Source organism: Limanda limanda, chromosome 14 (assembly GCF_963576545.1).
Source record: "Limanda limanda chromosome 14, fLimLim1.1, whole genome shotgun sequence".
Taxonomy (NCBI): Eukaryota; Metazoa; Chordata; class Actinopteri; order Pleuronectiformes; family Pleuronectidae; genus Limanda; species Limanda limanda.
The window spans coordinates 3637906-3654553 of NC_083649.1; the positions used below are offsets into that span (position 1 = coordinate 3637906).

At 42.2% G+C, this 16648-nt stretch overlaps 1 protein-coding gene across 1 annotated transcript; it reads left to right on the forward strand.

The window, feature by feature from the left end:
* Positions 1–12397: 12397 nt before the first annotated feature.
* On the forward strand, positions 12398–14710 carry pou4f4 (POU class 4 homeobox 4). The gene is made up of 2 exons (XM_061086456.1): positions 12398–12517; positions 13787–14710. Exons 1-2 carry the CDS (start codon positions 12398–12400, stop codon positions 14708–14710), a joined length of 1044 nt encoding a protein of 347 aa, XP_060942439.1.
* Positions 14711–16648: the final 1938 nt, after the last annotated feature.

Genomic DNA, 16648 nt, shown 5'->3' on the forward strand with positions numbered 1-16648 from the left:
ACATGTTCCTTCTGTTCCTTCTGATTCTTCAGTGTCGTTTCCTGCGTCTCCCTCCAGAACCAAACACCAGAGACATAAGTGGATTAATTTTAATTTACATTTACATACTTTATTTACTCTAATCCCTGTTATTCCCCCGTCATCCCAGTGACATTCCTACATCATTTTGTTTGTTTACTTGTTTTCCCTTTGTTCGACTGCTCTCTATTCTTGTAGTACAGAGGAGAGAGGAGCCGGGGGTTTTGTTTGTGTGGAGTCGACTCCGGGGAGACGCTGAGCTGTTTGATGCCGGGCGCTCGGCGGCGTGCCGGGACGTGGCGGAGGAGAAACGTTTAAACTCCAGAGAGACAAGAAGCAACCGGGCGATGAGGAGAACCTGGTGTTGCGTTGAGAAGTCAAAGGTCACTGGGTCTCACTGAGAAGAATCTGTCTCTGCTGGTTTGATTAAAGATGAGTCTCGTGATCAGGTGAGCTCCTCAAACAGGAAGGGAAACGGTTTCTGTTGGAAAGTCAGATAAAAGGTGACTAAGGGTTGAAAAGGACGATAAATTTGTTAGTTTATAACACAACTGGATTATAAATATTGGTGCAATTCATTTTCAAAGGTTAACTGGAGAACCCAGTGGCAAGTGATCACACAAACCTTCAACTCACGTGTGAATTTAAACCTGAAAATCAACCTGATCTTTCTGGATGCTGGGAAATCAACATGACTTAAAGTCCAATTATAACCTCCGTTCAGTCTGATGCTCTGATTCTCAAGTTTAAATAAGATCCTAGCAAATATGTCGTCATATATTGGAATTTGCCACTAAGAGGAAAGAGGAAAGAGAAAAAAGGAAAGAGGAAAAAGGAAAGAGGAAAGAGGAAAGAGGAAGAGGAAAGAGGAAAGAGGAAACACGAAAGAGGAAAGAGGAAAGAGGAAAGAGGAAAAAGGAAAGAGGAAAGAGGAAAGAGGAAAAAGGAAAGAGGAAAGAGGAAAGAGGAAAGAGGAAAGAGGAAAGAGGAAAGAGGAAAGAGGAAAGAGGAAATTTTCTTTCAATCTCATTTTCAACCTCATTTCACCAATAAAGTAAAGTTTGGGACATAATTGCCCTAAACTTCTGCTTGAACTTCAATATGGGACATTTTACGCACGTTTAAAAATAAATGCATGAACACCGTTTATTCACATGTTGGCGTGCTACCGTTAAATAATCGTTTTTACCAGCAGAATTCACTCCAGGGTCAAACAACCCTTTTTATTTTCATCCAGCTCAAATCGTCAATGACGGCAACCTGAAAGCCGGGTTTATTATTCATATAAAAGACGTATAAGACTCCCATGGAGTATCTGACATCGACAATATGGTAAAAAGTATCAAATAAAAGTACATATTGATATGATAAAGTCAGTAGAAGTGAGAACCACCCCACGCTCGGCCGGGCCTGAGCTGCAGCTGCTTCTCTCTGCACATCGTTAACCAGGAGGTTCACATCCAGGGTTTCTTCGACCCTGTCTCATCTCTTTGACTCGGCCTGGTTCGGCTCGGCATGACAGCGGTCCCCTTGTACCCTCCGAGTAAACAGGCCCGCGGTTATAAAGCTTTTACACGCCAATCCTGCCCAACATTCCCTTTATGTGCAAGTGCTGCAGGGCTCGGATGCATAATACATGAGCACTCAGTTAATCTATTGATCCAAAATATGTCTTCTCTCTTTCTCTGTCTCATTTACTGTCTGTCTCTCTCCAGTTCTATCCAACCTCTCTCCCTTTGCTTCTCCTTCTTCCACCGTTCCTCCTGCACCTTTCCTCCTGCTCGCCTCTTTTCTCCCATCAACGGGCCAATTACAGCACATGAGCAGACACAACAGCAGATTAGAGGACGAGGAAGCGAGAGAGAGAGACGTACATGAAGAGGTGGGGATAATGAAAGGTGTAACCATGAAAAATGCAGAAAGCCTGAATAAGAGATAACCCTGTGAGAGAAAACGAAAAGGGCACGAGGAAGAGAAACACAGAGGTGAAGCCCACGGCGAATAAAGAAAATGCCACAAATCACATGACACAGGAAGCAGAAGCGGCGACAACCAGGCGTCGGCTACAGGTTGGAGCTCAGAGTTGAGAACGTGCAACCACCAGTGAACACAGGGAGGAGCCGGCCGAGGGGTGAAGCTCAAAATGTTTCCACACGATAACTAACAGGCGTTGACCCTCATCTTAACCTGAACATGCAGATGAATCCAACCACAGGCCTCACCGGGAGATTCTGGAGGAGTTCACCACATGAGAATTAAACACCACAACAAGAAGAGAGGATTACAACTGAATCATTACACAAGAAAAAGTTCAATTCTGCAGAAGTGGACTCGGTCGAGGCCGAAGGGGGAAGACGATCACGTGTTTACAGCTGCTGCCTCAAATCTACTCAACCTTACATGGAGTTAAGTTTAAACTGAAACCGAAGATTCTTTCTTTTAGATGCCTCAACATTGGTTTTATCATTTTATTTCTATTTTATTGTACTTCTCTTTATGTTTCTAACAATTTAGTAGCACTTAAATGGCACATACTTATAGCATTTTGTAGTTTTGCTTTATTTTTGAAGAATTTGTACTTTCTCGATTCTTGTTGTTGTTGGTTTGTACCCTCGGGGTTGATGCACTTATTGTAAGTCGCTTTGGATAAAAGCGTCAGCTAAATGAAATGTAATAATGTAATAATGTAAAATTGTAAATCACTGTTTTAAATGAGCTTTAAACATAAACGTGACTCAGTTCTAGATGATTGAAGTAGTCTCCGCTCTGGATTAAACTTAACGATGACCTGGAAAAACAAGAATCCTCATAGACACTGAATAATTTGTACATGTACATCAGACTCTTTAGTATTAACGGCCACTTAAAGCACTTTACACACACGTCCTTCTCATGCACATTCATGCAGAGGTTCTATGTATTGCACTTCTCAGGGGGTAATTTGGGGTTCAGCGTTCTGACTCTTCAACATGTGGACTGCAGGAGCCGGGATCGATCCACCGCTGACCAAGTGGACGACCCGCTCGTCCTCCTGAGCCACAGACGCCCCACGTGGTTTGAGAGGGATTCGGCCGCGGCTGCACAAACCTGTCGATAGGAACACTGAGGAGAGATACTGGACTATTCAGCTTAACTTTATATTTTCAATACAAACTATTTTCAATTTCTCCCTTTTTTAAAGTATCTGTATCACATTGTGGAGACCGTTGTTGAGATATATGAGACATAGCAATAAACTGGGGTTAAGGTTTTATATCAGAAGCCTACAAGACAAACCAAAAATCCGACAAAATCAATCAAGAAAACTGTGTTAGATGTGAAATTAAAAACATTTATGCATCCATCAGCATTTCATAGAAATATCACTATTCTTTATTATAAAGGCAATTATTTGATGGCAGTTTAAACACCCCTCTGGACTGGCTTTCATGTGGTACACTCCAGATCCCCCCCCCCTCTACAAATGGAGTTAGAATCTCCCGCTACCTGTTTGCCAGTGGGACCAGGAGACCCTGCATGAAGGTGAATATAAAAGTTTAGACAATTTGAATCCAAAGAATATACAATAAATAAAACTGTGTCTTGAAGTTATTTCCAACTTTTGGTTGTGGACTCTGTTTGTAAGTACAGTAAAGTAGGATTACATGGTTTACCTGTATGAATGTGAGTGAGCGCTAGCTGAACATGCTACCATGCTGGGTTATGCTACAGCCATGCTAATGCTAATGCTTATGATACAGAGGTGGTGCAACCAATGGTTTTAACAAAGCACTTGACGAGTAACTGCAATTCTATTGGACGGCCTAAAATAGAAGTCGAATCAAAACCTGTGGATCATTTTCTTTTAACTCAAATATAAGTAAATGTAGAATTCTAATCCCAGATTCCATCGTCCTCTTCCTTCTTCAGAGTAAATGGATGAATTCACTCGTGTTCCACAGAGATTCATCCTCACAGAACCCTCCACTGCTCCCCAGCTCCTGTACAACATGGCCGCTCTGCTCCGGCAGCTCCTCTACTGTAACATCCTGTCCTGGTCGCTCGGTTTACTGTACCAGCTTCATGCATATTTTACTCTCTGCTGCTCTTTCTTTCTGTTTTCTGTCTTCTTCTCTCCACAGAACCGACAGCGTGATGTCGTCCTCCTGCAGAGAATCTCCTGAAAACTCAAAGTCCTGCTGGAGGTGGACGAACCTTCAGATCCTCGTCCAGACTCCACCTGGAAACTGGGACGTGAAAACCATCACACCTCCAGGAAACTGCTGAGGCAACAGTTACTTCAGGTAATAACTTTAGTAATTCACTGATTTGGAACTTTGTATTCAATATTTGTTCCTTTCTCCACAACAATGGATCACTGAAGATTTCACGGGAGTTTACGGTTTGAATCTAAGTTCTCAAATTAGGAATCCTTCTCCAAGTTTGAAATCAAGAGGATTTGAGAGCTTGGGAGCAAAATTCAGACGTTTTGCTTTCCTGGTTTATTACAACACTTAAGTCCGACTGTGTCACCTCAAATTTAAACAAATGAAACCTCAAATTTGACCAAATACAGACTGTGGACTGTTGAACAGCTCTATGAAGTGTCGCGCTCCTGGAAAACATTAACTGAAATAGTTAATTTTGCAGCTATAAACTTTAAAAGTCTTCTTCTGTAATATTTACTCTTAGTTCTGCCAACGTCGGTACATAAACATATGTATTTATTAGGGCTGGGCAAGTTAACTCGTTTCAATCGAGTTAACTCAAGTGATGAGTTAACTTGATTAATTATTTTATCTCGCATTAACTCAGGTTTGATTATTTATTGTTTTATTGTGAAAGTCAGGCTTTTATTTTGTGAAAGTCTGTTGCTGACTGCTGCAGAACAGGAAAAAAGAAAATAATTGGCGGATAAACAATCGAGTTAAGTCATCACTTGAGTTAACTCGATTAAAACGAGTTAACTTGCCCAGCCCTAGTATATTTGCAACTTTAAAGCTTACAGGAACAGAACAATGCTTCAGGGGCTTCACTTTTACAAGTTGTGAGAAATCATCAGTTTCTTCTCTCCATGCAAACAAACTGATGGTTGCAAATCATTTAAGATTATTTAGCTTTTAAGATTCTGCAGGTTGTTACACTTTTCAGGTCACAGAACTCGACGAGCATCGTTGAACACTACATGAAAACACTCTGGTGGAACATGGACGACTTTATCGTCTTTACATCCTCATCACTCATGGTGGAGTCCAGCAGCAGGACAGTGGACCTCCGTCTGTCTCCTCTCACAAAGCAAAGAGACAGGAGGCAAATCCCTTCTTCTAAAACCTGCAGGTAAAGTGCTGCGGCTCCGTCCCCGAGCAAACCAGCTAACCTTTGCTTCCAGCCTCGTGTCTTTAATTTGTACTGGCAGACAATGAAATATTTACAAGGAACCCTACAGGCAATTACATTAAAAGTGTGCGGTTAGACACTGCCTGCCCGACGGCTGGGCCCCTCGGTGAGAAGCTGAGACCGGTTCGGTGAATGGTCGCAAAGTTTACAACGTCAGATTTTACTCACTATCAATAATTCAGAGCTGGAAGAAGCAAAGAGAGAGAGAGGGGGGGGGGGAGAGGAAAAGGAGGACAGGAGTGAACGGAAAACAAGGGGAAGGAGAGGTGGAGGAAGCGAGGGCAGGAGAAGGGAGCGACGGCGTGAGGAGGTGTGTGTGTGTGTGTGTGTGTGTGTGTGTGTGTGTGTGTGTGTGTGTGTGTGTGTGTGTGTGTGTGTGTGTGTGTGTGTGTGTGTGTGTGTGTGTGTGTGTGTGTGTGTGTGTGTGTGTGTGTGTGTGTGTGTGTGTGTGTGTGTGTGTGTGTGTGTGTGTGTGTGTGTGTGTCTGTGTGTGTGTGTGTGTGTGTCTGTGTGTGTGTGTGTGTGTGTTGAGAATGTCGGAGGCCGCTGCACTTCAGTGTCCATTTGCTAAATGTGGCAGAAACGCGCAGAGCGGCGGCCATGTTGTGTTGGTTGAAAGCTTCTCCGGACGTTCGATCCCTCAGAGTCCATCCTGCTTTCTAAACACACACGCCGCCGGACACAAGCTACACACGCGTGCGTATTTTGTGTACGTCTGACCTACACAAACCACTTACCCGACAAAGACACACACACAGACAAACACACTCACACTTTGCAAAACTACAACAAACCTGTGTGTGTGTTTGCAACAACACGGACAACAACACGGTTTGTAGGTCCAAAAAGAGAATCGTAAAAGCAGTGATGGAAACATCAAGTTCAGATAACAGAAAAACATCGAGAGTTATTCAGAAGAAGTTCTGTGAGTTATGACTGTTTAAAGAGTTTGTTGTGTGTTCCATGACTAAATCTAACTATGACTAATGGTGTAGTGTGTGATATGATTAAACTTTATTAGGGCCCGAGCACTGACATGAAAGGTCAGGTGAGACCCTATTGAAATTGTAAGGACTATTATTATTCAGGCAAATAAATTGGCTTTTTGAGGGCTTTAACATGCTCAAATTCTTACCAAAATTTGCAGAAAGTTAGAAAGTGGTGGAAATTTTTACGTATTCTGAAGGAATTTTCAATGGGCGTCGTGAAATGGCTCAACGATGCCCCCCCGAGACCCCTGGAACATGTTCACATTGACCAGTCTTCACAAAAATCGATACACAGGTGTGTCATGACCAGACAAACAAAAAAGTCTGTAGGTGCAATTGGAAAAACACAACAGGAAGCCTGCTATCTTGCATTTAGTGGCCATTTTGGCCATATTCCACATTTTTATTTTTGTGTGCTTGTACCAGGGCTTTCATCGGATCAACTTCAAATTTAGATGAGTGTCATTTTCTTTTTTGTTGATTATGACGTAGAGACGTCACAAACTGGATTCTACATAAAGACCAAGATGGTTTGAAACATTATGTGAGGTTATGATCTGTGTTCAAACCACAAAGGTACATTTTTGTTTTATATAAATGGGATAATAAAACCAGCATTGATGCATTTCTTTAAAGAACAACCACATAATTTGTGTTTTAGCTATAAAACACATTTAACTGCTCAGTGTTTAATGTGGTGGTCTGCATGTGCCTTTACAACCAAGTCCTTCAGAGTGGTGGTCCCATCAGGATGTCAGATCATGAGGGAATGTCTTTTATAAAAATGTAAATCTTCATGTTATTTTTCTCATTATAAAGTCTTAGCAATGAGTCGAATGCAAGTCAACTGTTCATAAACTCCTCTGATGAGTTGAAAAGTCCAAGGTTGACCTTTAAACTTCCTTCTCCTCTGCCTGTTTCTCTCTAATCTCTTTCTCCTGAACTCTCCCTCCACCCTTTCATGTCTGCCCCCCCCCCTGTTCTGTCGGTCCGGTGTCTCCTTCCCAGAGGAGCGTCCTGGCTGCCGGCGTCCCAGCGGAGACGGATGATGTATATTTGATGAGCCGGTGCTCGGGACCCTCTGGAGGGCCGCGACCACAGCAGGACAATGAGCCGCACTCGGGTTTCCTGATGCTCTTTTTTGTGTTGGTGGAGTCGGTGAGTCAAGGGCTGAAGTTTCATCCGAGCAGCAGCGGAGAGGCCGAGTTTCAGGTGGTGAGACTCAACACAGTTAGAACTACAACACTGTTAGAACTACAACACTTTTAAAACTCAACCCAGTTAAAACTAAACACAGTTAGAACTACAACACTGTTAGAACTACAACACTGTTAGAACTACAACACAGTTAAAACTCAACACAGTTAGAACTCAACACAGTTAGAACTACAACACTGTTAGAACTACAACACTTTTAAAACTCAACCCAGTTAAAACTAAACACAGTTAGAACTACAACACTGTTAGAACTACAACACTGTTAGAACTACAACACAGTTAAAACTCAACACAGTTAGAACTCAACACAGTTAGAACTACAACACTGTTAAAACTCAACACAGTTAAAACTACAACACAGTTAAAACTCAACACAGTTAAAACTACAACACAGTTAAAACTCAACACAGTTAAAACTCAACACAGTTAAAACTACAACACAGTTAAAACTCAACACAGTTAAAACTCAAGACAGTTAAAACTCACCACAGTTAAAACTCAACACAGTTAGAACTACAACACTGTTAAAACTCAACACAGTTAAAACTCAACACAGTTAAAACTCAACACAGTTAAAACTCAACACAGTTAAAACTCAACACAGTTAAAACTAAACACAGTTAAAACTCAACACAGTTAGAACTACAACACAGTTAAAACTCAACACTGTTGGAACTCAACACAGTTAAAACTCAACACAGTTAAAACTAAACACAGTTAAAACTCAACACAGTTAGAACTACAACACTGTTAGAACTCAACACAGTTAAAACTAAACACAGTTAAAACTCAACACAGTTAGAACTACAACACTGTTAGAACTCAACACAGTTAAAACTCAACACAGTTAAAACTACACACAGTTTAAACTCAACACGGTTAAAACTACACACAGTTAAAACTACAACACAGTTAGAACTCAACACTGTTAAAACTCAACATTGTTAGAACTACAACACAGTTAAAACTCAACACTGTTAGAACTCAACACTGTTAGAACTCAACACTGTTAGAACTACAACACTGTTAAAACTCAACACAGTTAGAACTCAACACTGTTAGAACTACAACACTGTTAGAACTACAACACTGTTAGAACTCAACACAGTTAAAACTCAACACTGTTAGAACTCAACACAGTTAAAACTCAACACAGTTCAAACTCAACACAGTTAAAACTACACACAGTTCAAACTCAACACAGTTAAAACTCAACACAGTTAAAACTACACACAGTTAAAACTCAACACAGTTCAAACTCAACACAGTTAAAACTCAACACAGTTAAAACTGAACCCAGTGAATTTAAAATGCACATTTACAGGTTTTGCTGTCACAGAAATAAGGAAAAAACTGTCTGTGTTGAAAGTCAAAGTCAACTTTAATTCTACAGGACATGGATGTGAGTGGTGCAAACTGGAATAGTGCATAATGGGGTAGAGTCTTTGCTTATGGTGATGGAGGTAGTGGGGGGATCATCCTGTTCATCCTGACAGCCTGATGAAGGATGTTTTGGACAATCTGAAGTGATACATAGCTGTTAATATTGAGGTGAGATCAGGGGCGTTTCTAGGATTGAAAGAAAGGGGGGGCTTAGCCCCTAAGGAAGTTGAATGTTTGCGCGCGCAGCGCGCCAATTTTTTTGGGCTCATTTGGGGCTGAGGATATCCATTGTTTCAGACAGTTCATAGATTGGTTCAATCAGAAAGAGTGTGATTTTTCTCTGTATCTTTGCTTGCATTCATTCAGTATAAGATCACAGAAGAGACAGAATTTTAGGGTCATTGTGAAATTTGACAACACAAATATGAACTTTTCTCAAGAGAAATAATTTTCCTGCTTGTAAAGGAAAGATGGATATACTAGTTTTCATATCCGCGTCACTCCCAAATCCTAATTCTTAAAGGGACCAAACACAATGGATGGAGAATGGACCTGCCAGTGTCAACTTCTGAGTTGTTTATTTGTTTAGTATGAGCAGAAGGGAATAAGACAGAATAGAGAGCTGTCGATAGTTATTTCTTACATTTCAAATTTACTCGCTCACACTCTTGCTCACTGGAGACAATTTCTAACAAAATAGCCAGCTAGCTAGCTTAGTGTTAACATAACTCATTACAATATTCCCTTTCATTTGCCTCAAGTAAACCTAAATTTAAGCAGGTAACAATCGTTCACAACTACAGATAGCCACATTTTGTAACTACCTGTACTTACAATTTCACTCCATGCATCATTTACTATGAGCTAAACTCCTTGGCTGTAATCCTGCTGTCTTGATGAGAGACGTTACTTGGCAGAGTGAGAAATCCAGCGCAGCATCGATGCAGACTCCCCAAGGTCCTAGTGCCCGGTCTTTTCATTGTTAAGTATGATGAGAGGCTATTGGATTGTAATTTGAAGGGGGAGAAAACATACAAACCAGAAACGCACTTACATATGTAGCATGTTAGAGTTATAAATAACTTGTCCATGTGTAAAACAAAAGTTTAATTAAAAAAAAAAAAAAAAATTTTTTAAATCCCAATTATTATTTGGGGGGGCTGAAGAACATTTTAGGGGGGCTTCAGCCCCCCTAAAACAGGCCTAACGACGCCCCTGGGTGAGATAATATATAGTAATTATTGATTTTCAATCATAAATACTCACATCTGTAAATACACACTTAAATATATTTCCCATATTATAACACCCATTCTTGCCAGAAGTGCCTTTTGAGTACTTAAGGCTTTATGTACTAATTTCTAGATTTTTATTTTTGCAGCACAGAGGCTCCTAGACAGAAGAAGACTGAAGAGGGTAAGGGTCTTAGGGGTCGCTCACAGTGCTGGTGGCTTTGTGAGGGCCAGTGATGAGATGTTGTTCTTCCTGGAGACCCCGTGTGGTCTTGATGGTGCTGACACGTTCCACAGCGGTGCCCTTGATGGTCAGGTGTGGGTTGAGTGTGGGTCGATAACAGTCTCCTTTGTTTATCCTACTTTCAGGGAGACGTTGTAATCCTTGCAACATGTTATCCAGCTCGTCCACTTCACTCCTGTGTTTGGATTCGTCGTTCTTGTGGAATCATTGGATGTTAATTGGTTCTCTCTGGAGTTTTACACCTTATTATCACTTTCAGCAATTTACCAGACGATTATTATTATAACTAATTAAGTAATCGTCTGAAGTGTCTGTGGAGAGTGACACTTCAAGTTCAGCTAAAAAGATCATGAGCAGGTTCCTCTAATTTTTATTATTTTATTTATTTATTATCACTATTACACGTGTGATAAAGAGGGATTATCAAACCTGGAGCCCCTCAACCCCCCCATGCCCTCTGTGACCCCGCCCTCCTCCCCCAGGGGGCGCCCTCAGGTGATTATCTCAATGATTATTCCATCAGTGTGTGTGTGTGTGCGTGCGTTTGGAGGAAATCCCCATCCCATGTGCTTCTGCTGCTTGTGCTACGAATATGGTTCACACTTGAGAGAGAGAGAGAGAGAGAGAGAGTGTGTGTGTATGTGTGTGTGTGTGTGTGTGTGGGATGGGGGGGGTGGCATCCTCACTACAGCCACAAAGTAAATGAAGCATGATTAATTAATGTATTAATTGCAGAGAAAGTGAATGGGGTTCAGGCGGAGGAATTCCTACGCATCTTCACCATGTGCCATCAATTAATAATCTGTGTGTGCGTGTGTGTTTGTGTGTATGTGTGTGTGTGTGTGTGTGTGTGCGTGCAGGATCATAATGAAGCGCTTGTAATTTGGAGCAGAGCAGAGGGAGCTGCTCCTCATCACGGAGGAGGAAGGGAACCAATTAATCAATTAAAGTTTAAATCAGCCAATCAATTGATTACTTCCGTGTCTTTGTCCAATCAGCTGCTACATGTCCATTGTCAACCTGCAGATATATAAACACACAACATGTCAAAGTGTGAGCATCGAGCTGAACAACAACACACATGGAGCTGTTGCATTCGGAAGCATCATCACTGCAACACTCTAAAAAACATCCTGTGCTGCTGGTTCACATCCGGTCTGAGGCTCAGCATCAAAACAAAAATCAACCAATAATCGTATTAAACATATTTCCAATAATTCATCTGCTCTCAAGTGTTTGTGTTTAAAGGCCCAAGTCAATCATTTCCCTCTGAAACTCAAATTAACATTTACATTTGATTATTAACATGCCAGAAAAAATCGAATTATTCAAATGATTGTTGGAGAAATATTTGTTTTAAACAAATAATTAGCATAATTACAGGAGAATTAAACATGCACACTTTTATTCTTCTATTTCACTGACTTTATTCATTTCTTAAATCTTCATGTCTCAGGTTCATCCTCCTCCTCACGCACTGTTGATTTCTCGTTTTTTAACAGTGCATCCTCTCTTCCTCGTTGTCTCCGCCACGCACAGCCGTGCACGCCTGGAGGGGGCGTGTCTACACCCGTGTAGCCCTGCTGTGATTGGTGCAGGGCTCGCCACGGAGGGAGTGAGCATGGACCAATGAGGAGGAGGCAGGCGGCACTGGTCGGATATAGGCGCTGGAGGCGGAGAGCATCTTTATGATAGAAGTGTCCGAGGGAGAAGGAGACAGGAGATCTACGGGAGCCCAGGAGTTACCTCTCCTCCTTTTCCTCTGTTTTTTTAAACCTCAACCTGTTTTCCTCCTGATTCGCGTTCGACTTTTCGTTCAATCCGACTCGTCTGCGTCTGGTTTTCTCTCCTCCGAGGCGTTTCTTTATAGAACTCAAGCAGCACGGAATCGAAACAGGAACGACGGACAACGAGCTTCCCTACAAAATTCTGCAATCATGATGTCGATGAACAGCAAACAGCCTTTCAGTATGCACCCGATGCTGCACGAACCCAAGTACGCTCCTCTGCACTCCAGCTCGGAGGCCATCCGCAGGGCCTGCCTGCCCAACCCGTCGGTGAGTCCACACACACATCCTCATATCCACTGAAAAACTTCATGTCAAAATACAGTGAGGAAAAGTTATACGATAAGTTGTGAAAAAGCACTTTTAAATGTCATCTTTCACAAGTTAAATATCAGATGTTGGAGGTTTTAATTATTACGCACAGACGCACCCTGCAGGACTTTGAATTGTGCCTTAACGAATTTTGATTCATATATATTTATTCTAAATTGTTTCGTAGAATTAAAACCAGGTCTCAGTTTAATAAACTCTTAAAATAATAGAAAATGTGTTGTTCCAATTAAGGAAAAACACTTAATTGGATCATCAGGAAGAGTTTGGACGTTGCAACGAAAATAAAATAGTGTAACGGTTAAAAAATGACCAGGGGAGAATGATTAAATAAAGAACAAACCGTGTAAAACAAACGATTTAAAACAGGATGGATTAGAAAACACCAGAAAGGAAAACAGCGAGTGAGACAATCTGTTCACTTCGAAATGAAACTCCTTTTCGCCGAGAAGCCAAATCCTGTTATTCAGAGAGAAGCTGTTTGAAAAGATGAAGCAGGACGAGAAGCTGCGTGGATTCTCTCCCAACGCGTGTTATCTCATATTGTCCCATTCATATTCTAACTCACACCCGTCTCATTTCATTGTCCGCAGAAATTATTCAGGAGATCGTAAATATTAATTTTAAATGAATATCCATACACGCGGACACACTCGAGGCGTCGGACGCGTCCACAGTGATCGAGTTACATCGGAATTAAATCGGGGTTAAATGTGGGAGATTCAATTTTTGGTTTATTTTAAAGATTTTGCATGAATTAAAATTGCAATTATGGAATTTAGGTTTTTAAAATCTACAGAAGTTACAGATTGGAAACATCTCAACGCTATTTATCTGCTTTATTTACCAGTTTTAAAAGTTTTAGTTTCATAGCGTCTCACAAATAAGAAAGATCGTGCACAATTATACAATTTACAAATAATTAAACTTTGTTTATTCATCATGCAGAAAATAATGCAGTTTCATATATAAACAGAAGGAAACTAATATTAGTCACAAACACAAATTTCTGCAGGGAAATGAAAATGAATTGAACTTGAGGATGATCCGTGCGTAAAAGAACGAGTTTGCACGATGGAGATTACTTTAAATTGGTTATTCTTTATTGTATATTCGATATTCTATATTCTTTATTCTTTATTCTATATTCTTTATTCTATATTCTTTATTCTATATTGCTCTCTGACTCTGGCTCTTCTCCTCCTTCAGCTCCAGGGGAACATCTTCGCCGGCTTCGATGAGACCTTGCTGCAGAGAGCCGAGGCTCTGGCCGCCGTGGACATCGTGGCCCAGAAGAGTCACCCGTTCAAACCCGACGCCACCTACCACACCATGACCACCATGACCAGCATGACCTGCACCCCCACCTCCTCCTCGGGCCACCTGCACCACCCGTCCGTGCTCACCTCGCACCACCACCCGGTGCACCACCACCAGGGGTCGCAGGGCCTGGACGGCGACCTGCTGGACCACCTGACCCCGGGCATCTCCCTGGGAGGCATGGCCGGCTCGGACGTGTGCTCCTCCTCGCACAGCCACGCCGCCCACATGTCTGCCATCAACCACATGCAGCACCACCACCACCAGCAGTCCATGAACATGCACCAGCACGGCCTGGGGTCCCACGGCTCCCTGGGGGGCTCCGGCGGGGACGTGGAGCCCGACCCCCGGGAGCTGGAGTCCTTCGCGGAGAGGTTCAAACAGAGGCGGATCAAACTGGGGGTGACCCAGGCGGACGTGGGCTCGGCCCTGGCCAACCTGAAGATCCCCGGGGTGGGCTGCCTGAGCCAGAGCACCATCTGCAGGTTCGAGTCCCTCACGCTGTCGCACAACAACATGGTGGCCCTGAAGCCCATCCTGGAGGCCTGGCTGGAGGAGGCCGAGCGGGCCCAGCGGGAGAAGATGAACAAGCCGGAGATCTTCAACGGAGGAGACAAGAAGAGGAAACGCACGTCCATCGCGGCCCCGGAGAAGAGGTCTCTGGAGGCCTACTTCGCGGTGCAGCCCAGGCCCTCGTCCGAGAAGATCGCAGCCATCGCCGAGAAGCTGGACCTGAAGAAGAACGTGGTCCGGGTTTGGTTTTGCAATCAGAGGCAAAAGCAGAAACGAATGAAGTTTTCTGCGACGCACTAAGATGACTTATGGGGGGGTGGTTCACACAAAGACAAAACCAGAGACAAGCTGCTGCTGCTGTCAGAAGAAGAAACAAGGTACACCGTTGTGCCTTCTCAGCACTTAGAACATAAATATCATTTAATCCAGTTTCATTTAATATTTTAGTCTCTGAATTTGGCTCCTGAAATGAAAAAGCATCCAACACATGAGATGCAGCATCACCTCCTTAATTAACTCTTATTGTATTAAATATAATAAATCATATTTCCTGGACCCGAACTCGACCGAGTGTCTCGTCCGGTCCGATCAGTGTTGTCCAACAAGGAGCAGCTTTCCACAGCCATGTGCCTGATCTTCTTCCGGTTGTGGAAAACGACGTCACCGAAAGTATTCAACATCTGGATGTGGGACACTCCGCAAAACAAACATCTGGATTCAACGGTGTACCTGTTTTATTTTGAAAAATGCTAAATCTGACAGGGGGGACACGGACTCAACATCTGGAGGGACAATGATGTTTCATTCATATGGCAATTATTGTACAAATAAATGAAGAATAATAACGACAAAGGGGGAATCGAGGGATAACTGTGATTATCCTCTTTAGCTTTTTTTATATTTATCATTGTACATATCTGTGAATATACGTGGCACCGGAAGCTCGTTGAGATGTATTGAAAATGTTTTTCGCTGTCTTTTCTCCTGCAGGTGAACCACAACACATTTTAAAAACACAAAAAATTAAGAAAGAACAAGTTGTGTAGTGGTTGAATGACATGAGGCACAAAAAGTTAACCGTGATCCGTTGCATGGTTTACTCGTCAGAGGGGGAGGGAGGGGGAGGGAGAAAGGGAGGAAGTGGGGGGGTGAATGCATTGCAATAAGAAGAAAAACACAAACACACGCACGAACACACACATTCACACGGTGTAGCTGTGTGTCTACCTCATTACGCAAGTGTTGGCACGTTCATGGTGATTTTAAAACACACACACACACACACACACTTCCCCCCCCTCCTTCACACACACACACACACACACGTTGTAAAAGACCAGTAGCATCTTTTTATTAATTTCTTGATTTGTGTTATTTTATTTTTCTTTGTTGGTGAATTAGGCCGATAGAAGAATCACTGATGTGTAACCCTGTTGTATGTTCACTGCAATGATGCTCTGACAATCAAATTATTATTATTATTATTATTATTAGGTTGTGGATCTCCCCCCTTTTTTGTGTCCTCATGAAAACCAGTTGTTGCATTTTATTATCATTATTATAATAATGTGAATTATTATAATCATCACTGACACCTTTGTGGAGTGCACTTTGTAGATATTCCGATGAAGGGAAATAGTCGGCCTTATTTATACATATTTTTTCACCACTTCTGAGAATTTAAGTTAAGTTGTTTTTGTTGTTATGTTTTTAGTATTTTTTTTTTCTTTTACGATGCCCTTATTTATTTATTGCCTATTTATTTATTTTGGAGAAGAAGATACAAAAAAAAAAAAAAAAAAAAAAGGAGAAACCTATTTCATTTGTGAAAGTGTGCTTTAAATGTGTCTGTGTAAGCGACAGAAGCTGAAATAAACCGTGCACGTTTTACTTCATCCTCTGAAGGAGTCTCTTTGCAAAACAGGAAACCGGGTTCAAGTCTCACAGGAAGTGGAACCTTCACTTTAAAGTGGAACAGTGTGAAATCTGAATAAACCTCCCAGCTTTACATCAGCAGAGGTGTTAATGCTCTGTAGATTCACAGGAGATGGATTTTAATGGACAAGTGCAATGTGAGCTGTGAGTGGGTCTTTGGATTCAGTGGGAGGGGGGGGGGACAGGGGTTGAGGAGGGGGGAGGAGGAGGGGGGGTGAGCAGCTGCTGCTCTGAAACAGGAGAAGCCTGGAGGTGAAGGAGCTCCGCCTGAAAGCTGCTTTCCCAGCTCCGATGAATAGGACT

Bases quoted from the DNA above. Each gene is read 5' to 3' on its own strand.
- pou4f4 (XM_061086456.1), top strand. From the start codon at position 12,398: ATGATGTCGATGAACAGCAAACAGCCTTTCAGTATGCACCCGATGCTG. The intron at 12,518-13,786 runs GTGAGTCCACAC...CTCCTCCTTCAG, and splicing joins CCTGCCTGCCCAACCCGTCG to CTCCAGGGGAACATCTTCGC.